We start from the raw sequence: 14,145 nt of genomic DNA, 5'->3' as shown, positions 1-14,145 counted from the left end.
GCAGTTTGGCGCTTGCCTTCGGCCCAGGGCCTCCCCGTATGGGGCCTGTTTCTCTCTCTGCCTCTCTCTCTGTGTCTCTCATGAATAAATTTTAAAAACCAAACCTTGCTTTTGTTTTCTCTGGTTACTACCCCACACTCTTCTTTTGTCTTTATCTGAAATGGTATTTAAGCCTGAATTCTAAGCCACCTCTGAGAATTAATGCATCATTCCCTATCTCCCAAGTGTACATGAGGGATACATGCTAATAAATGTTTCTTTTCTTTTTCTTATTAATCTGTCTTATATGGGGCCCGAGTCAAGAACTTACAAGGGCAGAAGGAAAATTTTTTTTCTTCCCCTACACGACCCTGAACTTTGTTGAAGGTGCTGACTTGGTCTGGTTCTTTGTCCTCTGCTCCTGACTTACGCTTATTTTTAAAATGTAATGCTACAGCTTAGTCTAAATATGGTCCTTCCTATGAAAAGTCGAGGTGCCTAGGTCTCCTGATGTATTTTATTCTTGATAAGCAAATAACCTAGCTAGTCTTCAAGGAGAGCATGCCAGTTTCCAGTTTTATATGGAATTCATTATTATATTATTCTATGTATTAAGATTGCTTGTTGCACATTTTTTCACTCTGGGTCATTCTGAGACCAGGTTGATTGCCCTTATGGAAGGATCAGCATTATATTTGGAGAGAATAGAAATGTTTTATGAGGCTTAAGGAGCCTTTTCTTAAAGTTCTTGGCTTGGTAAAAAATAAATAAATAAAATAAGTTTCTCGTATCTATTAATAATGATGTTATAATTTATTGTTATGTGCCTCTCACTATATATGCATTATCTTTTCAACAAGGTATAAATTACTACATTTTAGAGATAAGCAAACAGGCTATGTTGTATTAACTTGCTCTAAAACTAAAAAGTACAAAAAGGGCCAATAGGCCTGATTTTACAGATTTCTGCAGATTTGAAACAAATGTGACTTCAAAAGTCCAGGGTCAGAATTTGCACACAGACCTGGCTTAGACCCTGTATGTCCCCTTCCAGATCTATTTGGGAGCATGCCTCTGGAGTCTGACTGCTTGGCTTCAAATCTCAGCTCCAACAAATCAATAGGTGCCTATATCATAGGATAATATAGAGTGAGGAAAGGGATCCTACGAGAGAAGGTATGAGGAAAGGACAATGCTGCTTACTCTAGTTTTGTTGAAGCTGCTGTATTCTTCCATCAACTCTGGGAGGATGTAAGATGATGCCCAAGGAAAATCAGAGGCAGGGATAAAAGATTAGGAATTTTAATTTCCTCTGTCTACATAACTTTTATGCTACAGGAGAAAATCAACTCAACCCAATCTACCTATTTTACTTACTTAAAGGGCAGGCAAGCAATGACTATTTCATATGGCTATCTTTAAAATTCCTCTAAATAGATATTCAAGTTCATTAAAGTGCCAATGATCATATAATGTGCCAAGAATACAAGATGAGTAAGGTTGGACTCCTATTCTTAGAAGGCTCACAATTTATCTTAAATGCTGTGACAAGGGGAAGTCAACAAAACACTATGTGCAATGATTAATTCTGCTCAGAGGGCTGTGGTGTCTAAGAAACTTTCACAGAAATGTTAGACTAGACATTAGCCGGTTTGGACATTAAATTGTTGGACAAAAACTTTACATTAGGGTTGGCTTGGTATAAGGATAAAGCGATCCCTTCTCAGCTCTTTCTAGCTTAGTTCTCCAAGAGGATAAAAGTATCAGAAATAATCTACCATTGGGATCAGGTAGTTAAGTATTGTATAGTTTAGAGTTAATTTTTTGGTTCATTGCCTTCAGGGATAAAACTCTGTCTTTATCAAGAGTTGGCCCAAGTATTCTAAGAGTTAACCCTAGGTAAATGTGAATCAATGGCAGTTCCCCATCTCTTCATTGCCCCACTTTGTAAGAAGTACCTTCATGAGATGAATATACATAGCAGAAAGACTGTTTGGTCTAAATATCAAAGTTTATTGAAATAAAATATAATCTATAATAAAAAATACTAAGGGTGTTATCACTGGTTACAGTTTTAAGTACATCAACAAAAAGTCCAACATTTTAATCCAAGAATGACACTATCTTTGTGGTACAATAACAAACATGAAATTAAATGTTGAATAATACTGAATAATTCTGTTAGAATTATTTTATACTTTCCCATCTATTCAGTATGCCCTTTTTTTTTTTCTTTTCTTTTCTTTTTTTTTAGGAATATCCTCCAAAAATGAAACTTTGGAAACTTGTTTAAGACCTAGTTTTTAGAATTAAATAGTTTTAACATAATTAGCATTTAAAACCAATAACTTTTTTTCATAGAAATTCAGTTCAGTTCTAAGTTGGGTAGGTGCTTTTAGGTGTCATTTGAAAAATGTATTTCAAGGCTGTTTTGTATCAGTCTCTATGGTTGCTATTAGCCTAAAACTGCAGTTAAAGCTGGTCACAAAGCAAATTGGATGAATGAATTATTTCAGATATAGAAAGGGTGTTAAGATAGCACAGAAGAGGAGGAAAGAACAAGTGCTCATATACTATATATTTAAACTCTTTGAGAACTCTATTTCAATTGGCCAATCTTGGCCTAACACAAGAGAGCTATGATATGTCATAGTAACTTCCTGAATAGTCGGACATGAAAATGGAGGAAGAAAATTTGTTTCTTCTTACTACATTTCAAGATCACTTGCCTCTGCAGTCATGATACCATTTCACTTGCTATTCCCCCAAAATATGTGCCCCATCCAATTATCCTGCACAATTCAAGGAAAAAGACTCACATGCACTAACTTTAGGAGATGACTTTCAAGTACCTATAAAGAAGCACAAGTGAAGATTATCCCTTTTACTGACCCTTATGTAGCAGTCATATACCAGTCTGCTATCGTTTTGTCCTACTTTTGTGATATGTGGATCTGTGAAAACAATGTTTGTCATTTTATTGAGGAAAGTCGCTTTTTAACAAAAACCACTGGAAGTTTCTCAAATCCTCATCTTTAAAAATCTGTATAGCTATGATAGCCTATGTACTCCGGAAAAAAATGATCATAGAACTAAGATGTAAAAAGGAATAAAAACTGACAATATTGAGACACACCAGACAGATCTTCAAAGATTAAATGCCAGTCTTAGTCTTTAAACATATTCTGTTAGAACCACTCTACAAGGTATTTTAGTGATAATGCCCATTTGGACAGGTCACTGATTTGAGAATTTAAATGGGCATTTCACTTTCCCTAACTTCCTATGGCAGGACTCATGGCAGCTGTGACTGCCAGACCCAAAGAAGCCAGCATCACCTTCAGAAGAATTTTGCTTTGTGCATCCTCTAATCTAAGAGGCATCTCTGCCACTCAAAGCAGAATACTGCATAGAGGAGGCATATAAAGTTTTTTAAGTTAATGACAAATCAAGTGATTTGAAAAAAAATCTTAAAATTAGTATCAGATAAAATAGAGCCATTACAGAATAATACTAGAACTTTTTGTCTTTTAAATCTACTGTGATTTATAGTTTAGGATTTGTATTTCTGCCATGATGTTTCAATTCCTTATCTGGGATAGTACCATGTTCTCAAAAATACCTATTATATGCAGAGAAGTCTAAATCTCAGGACAACAGGATAAAACTGAACTTGAAAATAGTTAAAAAAAAAAAAAAAGAAAAAGAAAATAGTTCAGCTCTTGTTGAAGACTTTGACCCAAGTTTTTGAGTTTGTTTTTTTTTTAGATCAGAAAAGTGAAATTAGAAACTAGTTTATGTGAAAATACATATGCATATTCACAATATATTAAACTCTGATTTCTAACAGCAGAGACACTGGCATTAAGTAACAGACGTGTGAATTAAAATTTAGATCTTCAAAAGAAGTTAAAATGACCTGGGTCCTGCAATCTGTCCCTAAGATTCCATTATTTCTCTTTTGTAATTATTTTGGCCAAGATGCCTTCAATTTTAAACTTTAGTTTGTTTTAAAGTGTTACCTGAGGCAAGTAACCTCAGTTCTTTGTAAGATTTTCTCAGTAGCTATAGAAGTATTGGGTATCAGTAAAAAAAAAAAAAACCCAAAAAACAAAAACCCACTATATTCCCAGAGAACCTAAGATCTGATTTTCTGTCACTTTCTAAAAGGAATTTATCTGCACATTACCAAATAACATTTTATACTAAAAAACAAATAATTCAAATAGTCCTAAATATGACAGTACTTAACAGACCTAAATGAATTCCATCCGTGCACCAGTTTACACATATGCAATTAGTAACCTGATACCACTGTACTTTGTTCCATGGAGAAAAAGGCAAAGAGAATCTAAGTATTTAGATATATGAAAGATATTGGAAAAAAATAGACTTTTAATACTTCTTATACTCTCAAAATACTCTTGATTTTGATCTTACAGTCCACAAAACACAAAAGCAACCACAAAATACATTTTGGGAAGAGATGATACCATACTCAAAGACAAGATAATTCTACGCATTTTAACAGCATTAAAAAAAAAACTGACTTTAAGAAATATTGTCATTGGGAAAAAGATCTGCACACTCAAGAACAGAAACTATAATGTTTATGATTATTTAAGTAATATTCTGAGTTTTTACTATGCCCTTTATTCAGGAGTTTAAAGCACTAAAAAATGCACATCTTTTACATGTTTAGAATAAATTGAGGCACAGAAAATTTGCCCCTGGAAAGATGAAAGCCAGATTTTTAGACTTAAAACAGTTCAGACTTCCACATTTCCATATTTGTATTTTCTTAAAATACAAACTATGTACTGTCTTTAATACTTCCATGTTATTTTATCAAACTAAATTTTCCATATTTTAAAATAACTAGTATATTTAATAGGAAATTAAGTAAAATGTAATCAATTTACTTTTTTTGCTTAAAAGATTTTTTTTTTTAAATAAATGAGTTTGAGGACAGTTCTAGAAATTCTTGCCTTGAATATTTCTCCAGCAGGACATTACCATTAATATATGGACTACAACAATTCCTTCCTTAAATATCTATCTGACTTCTAGTCCTCTTTCCTCTCAAGGTCTCACTTAGTGACCTGAGCTGATAATTCAGTAAAAATGAAGTATTAAGGTTTTGTGCAAGTACAAAATGGTTAATGTTGGGTTCAGTCAACTAACCTGTTATTAACTTGCTTAATTAAGCTAAGATCAAGAAGTATGCGGAAGAATTTGAAACATAATATGGGATAAGTAGTCAAATACTAGAAATATGAGACACTAAAAAAATATATTCCAAAACTTAATCCTAAACTTAAATCTATGCCTCATTCAACTGCTAAGCTGACACCTTGAAACATGGAAGTTACTTCACCTAAGCACACTGGACCAGCATATTACAGGAAGCAGCCAATGCCAATTTTAGCTGCTTCAGACTGCTTAGTGTATGTATGTGTGTGTGTGTGTGTGTGTATTTTTTTAAGTGATAATTCTTAACTTTGAGGGAAAGTTCCCAGATTGCTTTGACAATAGAAGTCGTGGATCCTTGCTTCAGAAGAACAGATACACACACGCATACAAACAGGCACAAAAGTACTTTTAAATGTTGATAACCTATTGTAAATCACAGCATTGTTGATTCAGTGGGATACACATGAGGACAATTTTCATATTGCTAACGAAGACTGGTCACTAAACTTAAGAAATAGCCTTTATAAAGTACAAGAAAGTACAGCGACCATATCCATTCACATTCATGTCGCTTTTGCTAGCTCTAACAGTGATTGGTTGATGCAAATGTGTCCTTAATCTAGCCTATAAATATTAACAACAAAAATGTTTAAGTTCCACCTTCTGCTCAAGCAGTTCATGTAACAGTTTTCAAGTACTACAAAACACTGTGAATGAAAGACTTGAATATACCACTATCAAATTCCAATGTACCCAAACCACCAATGAAATGTCTGAATATGTAATTTGTTGCCTTGAGCAAAATATAAGAAAATAAAGACACAATAACTCTCTAATCTTCAAGGATGGGAAATCAGTGTCTCCAAGAAGTTTGTTTTAATAGGACTGAACATTTAATTTTTTTCCTCACAGTAATCAAACATTTTATCATTATTACTCTTGGTATATCAAACTGAACTTCAGGAATGTAAGAAAGTCTGACTTGGAAATATTACATAGAAAAAAGGTTGAATTAACAACACATGTTTTTTAGTTATTTTTATATAAGTATACATTGACATCTACTTATCTGATAGCAGCACTGCTGGTTTTGAGTGAGTTATTTTTCTTCCAGAGGGAATGCAGAATGGCAGTATTATCTTTGGAACAAATTAAGAAGATAGTAACAAATAACAGAATAACTTTTACACATTTTTTTCAAGGGTAATAAATAGATAAGTATATAATTATGGAAAAATATGCCTCAAATATGCTTTTTAAAATTTCTCAGGATTTACTGTTTTGCCTTTTCATATTATAATATAATGCATTGTCCCTACTATCTGTTCTAGGAAAAACAAATGCTGAGGTTTGAGTTTCCTCCTTCAACCAATAGAGTGATATCAAGAGAAAACTTGGACTAAGGTCAACTTGCTTGAGCCAACAGAGAATTCTGTAGAACATCTGATTATTAAATTAAAGACTCACCAAATATTTTGTACCAAAGTTTTATACCCCAAACAGGTTCTCTGATGATGATTTATCATGCTAGCATAGGAAATCTGAAGGGATAAACAAATGGTATAACATAACCAGACATGCAATACAGAAGGACATGACATAAAGCTTGACCCTGGATTTTTCCCTTAGAATAATTCCTTCCATAAATAAGACTTTACTTTTTATTTTTACATATAGACTCATCCTATAAATGGTCTTGGATCATGGAGAATGTTAAGGACATAGCTTAAGAAATCTAGACCACATTTTTTTTGTAGTCTATTGTCATCCTAGACCACAAGAACATTCTCCAAGTCGATGCTCAGGTTAGATTAAGATGCTCTTAAACAAATTTACTGAGGCTTAGAATGTAAATCACATAACTACTTGCAGCAGCAATAGTCTTTTCAAAAATGACTAAAACAAACTTTTAAATATAAAGCATATAAAAAGGACTATTAAGGATAGTAGAAATACTGGAAAATATGTGTTGCCTCATAATAAAGTTCAATAAATATTCTTTCTGAATCCTATAAACACTACAAGATGTTATAGGTCTATTTGGTTGGTTCCCATAAGTTAAAAAAAAATCTGATTGCTTTTACCTAAATTTCTCCCAATTCTTATCTATTTTCAAACAGATTTTTATTAATGCTTTTTCACTAGACTCAGAAATTATTTCTAAATTACTTTCAGAAATGTGCTTTTTTTTTTTGTTGGCTTTAGTAAGTATACTTAATTTTCCAGCAAATAAACATGATTTAAATTTTAAGGTTCAAGGTAATTCTAGAAAAAGGTAGACATTGAACTATCTGCTTTTCTACATCCCATATTTACAAGGCCTAGCATCCACTGTGGTTTCCTTCCTATACTCAGTTCTCACACACTGTCAATAAGTAGTAACTGTAGTACAAGTTACCTATATTAAATATTTCAAAATTCCTCAAAATTTCACAACACTACAAAGTTATTAATATCTGATTTTGATAGAATATGAGTATTAGTGTTATGCAATTTTTTTGCTATTGGAAAAGAAATACAAATTATTTTTTCTATCTAAATTAAACCCAAGCTCCATTATCAGTTCTCAAGATAATATCTAAAATGTACATTCCTAAAGAAAGGTAAAGCTGTTCAAGGGCTGAACTAGTCCAATATAGGATTAAGGGTTATTTATTTCTGTTATTTTTTGTCATGGTTCTTTTGTGTTGTTTTTTTTCTCTCTCTTTTTACATCCCTGTATTAAACCCCTGGTTTCTCTTGGATTAGATAATAATTTAACATTGTAAAAATTAATTTCAGAAACTATTGTGCTAATATTTAGATTTCAGGAAGGAATCAGACGAAATAAGTTACCTCCATTCATTGTTAGAACAGAAGATAAAATAGCTTACTAACTGATATGAGTTATGAATGTCACTATGACACAAAATTTGCTGTGATTTGCTTATTTGGCTACAAGTGAAGTATTTTTCATGAATGAAAACACACAGCATTTCCAACTTGTAACATGAAACTCCAGCTCATAAAGAGTGTACTGTGTGACTTGAAAAAGTCTGATTGTAACTAAGTAACAACCTTTCCCCTGAAAAACATGAACAAAATCCATTGGGAAATCAGGCACAGACGGTATTTATCGGTTTTTCTTCCTTTCCTCCTGTGGTTTTGTTTCTCAAGACATATAGATGCATCCAACAGAATCCAACACTTGTTACAAAATGACACAGCTATTTTTGTCCTTTTCTTTCTCTTTATCTTTTTCTCGAGGTTCCTTTCGTTTACGTTCACTATTCCCAGGTTGTCTTCTACTTGGAGAGGCTTGTGCTGGCTGGCTTTGCTTTAAGAAAAATAAACAGGAAGAAATTACCTCAACTTTCTAAGGTGCTTAATCATAGTTATCTAGAAGGAAAAACCACAAGAGTGAAAGGAATCATTAATGAAAAAGTTATTTGTACACAGACTTGTTATGTTACATGGTATCTGAGTAACTGCCTCTGTCATTTTGGATAGATATAATTAATGTATCCATTATTCTAAGTAAATGAAATTTTAAACAATATGTAGGATTATATTCCCTGAAGCCTCAAATTCAAGAAATATTTATGTTAAAGTTTAGAATATGTAAAAGAAGGTGACAACTTTTGGTAAATTAAGTTCTCTAAGTCCTCATTAAATACTATAATAAACAAATTTTAAAGGAGAAAAAGAAAATCCTGAGAACTTCAAGTGTGAATAAGTGTATTCTGTGAAATAAGAGCATGTTTTTAGTGAAAAGCTAGGTTTCCACTACCATGGTAGGTTTTAACTTTTAAGCTTGGAATAGTCCATGTTTGAACTAGAACTAGAAATACTTAGTTTAATGGAGACCTCTATGTATAATGTTTTGTTGGACCTTAAAGCGCATCTTACTTTATTATATACCCGAGTCAAAGGAACCGTTCTGGCATAGTACAGTTAAACATGAAAGAAGGGAAATATTTTTTTCATTCATTAAAAAGGAACCCATTTAAAGCCACATTTTTAGAGCTTAATACTTTTAACTAGGGAAAATGGAAAGGTGCTAATAATAATCTTTGTTGAATACTTAGTACATGTCAGACATTGGGTTTATGTACTAACATTATTTATTCTTACCCACAAATCTGAGAGTTAAGCATTATCTTTTATTTTCAAGATGGGGAAAATGGGGCTAAGAGAGGTAAAGGACATTGTCCAAGGTGCAGCAACTAGTATGGGGAGACAGGAACGGGAAGACAGAAGCAGAAAATGCAATCCATGTCTATCTGGCTCTGAAGTCTACATTCTTACCAGCAGTACCTCATACTGCCCTCTAATTATTACAAAAGACTTTGTCCCAATTGGTTTATATTCTTTGGAGCTATTAACAATTTAAAAAATACATTTCATTCAATTGCACCAAAAATAATAAAATACTTAGGCATAAATTTAACCAAAGAGATGAAAGATCTGTACTCTGAAAACTATAAAGCACTCATGAAAAAAATTGAAGACAACACAAAGAAATGGAAAGATATTCCATGCTTATGGATTGGAAGAACAAATATTAATAAGATGTCTATACTACCCAGAGCAATCTACAGATTTTAATGCAATCCCTATCAAAATTCCAACAGCATTTTTCACAGACCTAGAACAAACAATCCTAAAATTTGTATGAAACTACAAAAGACCTGTAATAGCCAAAGCAATCTTGAAAAAGAAAAATAAAACTGGAGGTCTCATAATTCCAGACTCAAAGTTATATTACAGAGTTGTAATAATCACAGCAGTATGATACTGGGGCACCTGGCTGCTCAGTCAGAAGAGTGTGCCACTCTTGATCTCAGGGTCATGAGTTTGAGTCCCATGTTTGGTGTGGAAATTACTTAAATAAAAAAACAACAGTATGATACTGATATAATAATAGACACATACATCAATGGAATAGAACAGAAAACCCAGAAATACACCTACAGTTACATGGTCAACTAATCTTTGACAAAGGAGGAAAGAATATGCAACAGGAAAAAGTCTTTTCAACAAATAGTGTTGGGAAAACTGAACAGCTATGCAAAAGAATGAAACTGGACCGCTTTCTTACACCATACATAAAAATTAAAAAAAAAAAAAAAAAAAAAACACGGATTAAGGACCTAAATGAGAGACCTGAAAAAATAAAAATATTAGAAGAGAGCAGAGGCAGTAATTTCTTTGACATTAGCCATATTAACATCTTTCTGCATATGTCTCCTGAGGCAAGGGAAACAAAAGCAAAAATAAGCTATTGGAATTACATCAAAAGCTTCTGCACAGCAAAGTAAACAATAAAACTAAAAGACAACTTACTGAATGTGAAAAGATATTTGTAAATGACATATCTGATAAAGGGTTAGTATCTAAAATATATAAAGAACTTAACACCAAGGAAACAAATAAGCCAATTTAAAAATTGGCATAAGAGGTGCCTGGGTGGCTAAGTCGGTTGGGTGTCCAACTCTTGATTTCAGCTTGGGTCGTGGTCTCACAGTTGTGGGATTGAGCCCCATGTCTGGCTCTGCACTCAAGGCAGATTCTACTTTAGATTCTCTCTCCCTCTCCCTACCGCTCACTCCCTGTCTCTCCCTCAAGTAAATAAATAAAAAAATTTAAAAATAAAATAATTAAAAATTATTTCTCCAAAGAAGACCTATAGAAGTCCATCAGACACATGTAAAGATGCTCAACATCACTCATCATCAGGGAAACGCAAATCAAAACCACAATGAGATACCACCTTACATCTGATAGAATGGCTAAATTCAAAAACATTAAGAAACAGTAAGTGTTGGTGAGGATGTGGAGGAAAAGGAACATTTATGCACTGGTAGGAATGCAAACTGGTACAGCTACTCTGAAAAACAGTATGGAGGTTCCTCAAAAAATTAAAAACAGAGCTACTCTTTGACCAGCCATTACACTACTGGGTATTTACCCAAAGAATACAAAATATTAATTCAAAGGGATACATGCACCCCTATGTTTACTGAAGCATTATTTACAATAGCCAAATTATGGAAGCAACCTAAGTGTCCATTAATAGATGAACAGATAATATGTGGCATATACACAATGGAATATTATTCAGTCATGAAAAAGAATGAAACCTTGCCATTTGCAACAACATGGATGGAGCTAGAGAGTATAATGCTAAGTGAGACAAACTAGTCAGAGAAAGACAAATACTGTATGATTTCATTCATACATGGAATTTAAGAAACAACACTAAGTGAACAAAGAAGAAAAAAAGAGACAAACCAAAAAACAGACTCTTAACTATAGAGAACAGACAAATGCTTCCCAGAGGGGAGGTGGATGGGAGTGGGGAATGGGGAAAATAGGTGAAGGGGGTTAAAAGTACATTTAGCTTGACAAGCACTGAGTAATGTATAGCATCGTTAAATCACTACGTTGTACACCTGAAACTAATATAACACTGTATGTTAACTACACTGGAATTAAAATTAAAAAAAAAAAAAAAGAAACAACTGAAGGGGCGCCTGGGCGGCTCAGTCGGTTAAGCGTTCGACTCTTGATCTCAGCTCAGGTCCTGATCTCAGGGTCGTGAGTTCAAGCCCCGCGTTGGGCTCCACACTGGGCGTGGAGCCTACTTAAAAAACAAAACAAAACAAAACAAAAAACAAAACTGAAAAATCTTGCCATCAGAAACTCAGGAAAAATAATTTCACTAAATGAGAAATATATTAAGATAATCACAAACTTATAACAATGTCACAAAACCCATGGGTGCTAAAATGCTAACATAACTGAAGAGTCAATACCTAATTTAAAAATATTTATCTCAAAAAAAAGCTAAAAAATATTTATCTCAGCACAAATTTGTTGCTAAAGTGATCATTATATTTAAGAATCAGAACACTAGTTTTTACCTGGGCCTGTGTAGAAGCAGAAGCAGCAGCAGCTGCTGCTTGTTCCTGTTCCTGATAATATTGAGAAGCCCGTCTATCCTCCTCTTCTTGGAGTTTCTTTGCTAGTTCCAAATCACTGATTCCTTCAGGTATTTGTTCCCAATTGATCTCTTGGCTCTGCTGTTCTTGTTGTAGAGATAATGCCATAAGATAGTCCTAAGAAATTAAGTTATAACCATCTTTAGCTATGAGATTTTACTCAAGAACTGGTAAGTATAGAGGTTATACCTACAAAACTATGAGAAAGGCTTTTAAAAAACATATCAGAGTTTAAATACAAAAATTAAAGTTACCTAAGTATTTCTGAGAGCTATAATTTCAGTGATGCTGCCATTGTTCTAAATATTCTTGGAATTCATTTAAAATTATTTCTAGAACCAGTATATAAGGCATTCAAGAAAGCTTTAAAAACAATCCCCAATAAAAACAAAATAAAAACCCTTCACAAAATGCCCCAAAGGGGCACCCGGCTGGCACTGTGGAGCATGCAACTCTTGATTTTGAGGTCATGAGTTCAAGTCGCATGTTGGGCATAGAGCCTACTTTAAAAACAAACAAAACAAAATAAACTTCCCCATATTTATGAAAGAAACACATCTGTAGAAATTGTGTTTGAATTTGTATGTGAATGTAGAAAAAACTAGGTGGATATATATCAGTTGTCTTTGTGTAGTGATACGGTAATTTACAATTTACTGTAATTTACAATTTACAATTTACTTTCTTATTTACATTTTTTAATTTTGTCTCAATTCTACATTTCCCAACCTCCATTGAATGTCATAAGTCTTTTTTTTAATTGTAAGAATTTCCCAAATAATTAAATAATTAATTAATTTATTAAATGTTCTTCTAAACCATGATTTTTAAAGCCAATAACACAGTTGCCCATCATTCAGTGATATTCAATTACTTAACCACCTCTTCCTTCCACCAACACTCCCAAGTTATATCCTATGAGAAAATGTGATGCACTTGGTTGAAAGTTATATCTAATTTCACACACATTCATTAAGAATTAGTACTGAATGGAACTTGACTACTCTGTGCATCTCCCCCAACCTATACTCAAAATGAGAAGATTTTAATTACCTACAGGGGATATCTAAAAGGTTGTTGCCTGTGAAGACTTTGTACTATCTAGCATGAATATCTTACTAACATGACGAATTTGCCCTTCAAATTTTTTTCCTCACTTCCTCAAACTGCCCGTTGCCAAGTCCCATGGTCTTAAATTCACTCTTTTCTTGCTACTTCCACAGACACTGTATTTCTCTCAGCATCTTACAACTTTATTACTGTGGCAATCTACTGCTTTACTTTCATCCCTTCTGTTCTGATATTTTTTACATATAGTGTCAAAAAAATCTTGCACATTTCTTTCGAGTAATATATTTTTAAATGCCCCTATAAAGCTTCTGAAGGAAAATGAGCATATTATTATGGCTGTTTGTATACTTTCAAGTATTCTCCTGTGCGCTCATAACTTATTATTCAAACTGCCACTATCAAACTTAACATATAATTATTAGTTGGTCAAATATTTGCCTCTCTGTTAGACTGTAGAACTCCTGAGGACAGGACTAAATGATTTATCTTTGCCTCCCGAGGACCTTGTTAATAATGCCAGGAACACAACTGCTCAATGAATATTGGCTAAATGAACAGCCTCCATGTACTTAAATTGTTATCAGCATCAGAAATATGTGCCAACTCTTCAACATAATGACATTTCTGCCTCAGTTGTGGAAGAAGTCATGTCATTGTTACACTTTTCATAAGAAACACGCTTCTGGCTCCAAGGCTGCCCACCCGTAGCAGACAAAGATCTCACCTGTCTCAGATATAAATGAGAATTCCACTCATTAGTGCAATTCTTGCTCTAAGTGTCTACTTACCCTGGACTCTAAGGCTTGGAAAACTACCTAACATTTTTACCCTCTCCTTTTCCTACTTTTTCTGACTAGCCAAAATTGATCTCTAATCTGTGCTCACCTCATCTCTGCCACCATAACTAAACCATCATCAC

At 33.4% G+C, this 14,145-nt stretch overlaps 2 protein-coding genes across 4 annotated transcripts in view; one reads left to right on the top strand and one right to left on the bottom strand.

Annotated features, from left to right (window-relative positions):
- The window catches only part of SLTM (SAFB like transcription modulator), a 100,145-nt gene that overhangs the window by 73,702 nt on the left and 12,298 nt on the right, over positions 1–14,145 (top strand). The window lies entirely within an intron of this gene.
- MINDY2 (MINDY lysine 48 deubiquitinase 2) overlaps positions 1,972–14,145 on the bottom strand; it is a 73,971-nt gene continuing 61,797 nt past the window's right edge. Inside the window, exons 8-9 of one of the 3 annotated variants that reach the window (XM_072808893.1) lie at positions 12,078–12,272; positions 1,972–11,794 (exon numbers count right to left, since the gene is read on the bottom strand). In XM_072808893.1, the coding sequence (XP_072664994.1) occupies positions 11,744–11,794; positions 12,078–12,272 (246 nt within the window). In that variant the 3' untranslated portion in view covers positions 1,972–11,743. Of the gene's footprint in view, positions 11,798–12,077; positions 12,273–14,145 lie in introns of all 3 variants that reach the window. The other 2 variants (XM_072808892.1, XM_072808894.1) reach the window with 2 other exon arrangements.

Source organism: Canis lupus, chromosome 32 (genome assembly GCF_048164855.1).
Source record: "Canis lupus baileyi chromosome 32, mCanLup2.hap1, whole genome shotgun sequence".
Lineage (NCBI taxonomy): Eukaryota > Metazoa > Chordata > Mammalia > Carnivora > Canidae > Canis > Canis lupus.
The sequence above is the reverse complement of the archived record's forward strand: the minus strand, read 5'-3'. Positions and strand labels throughout refer to the sequence as shown.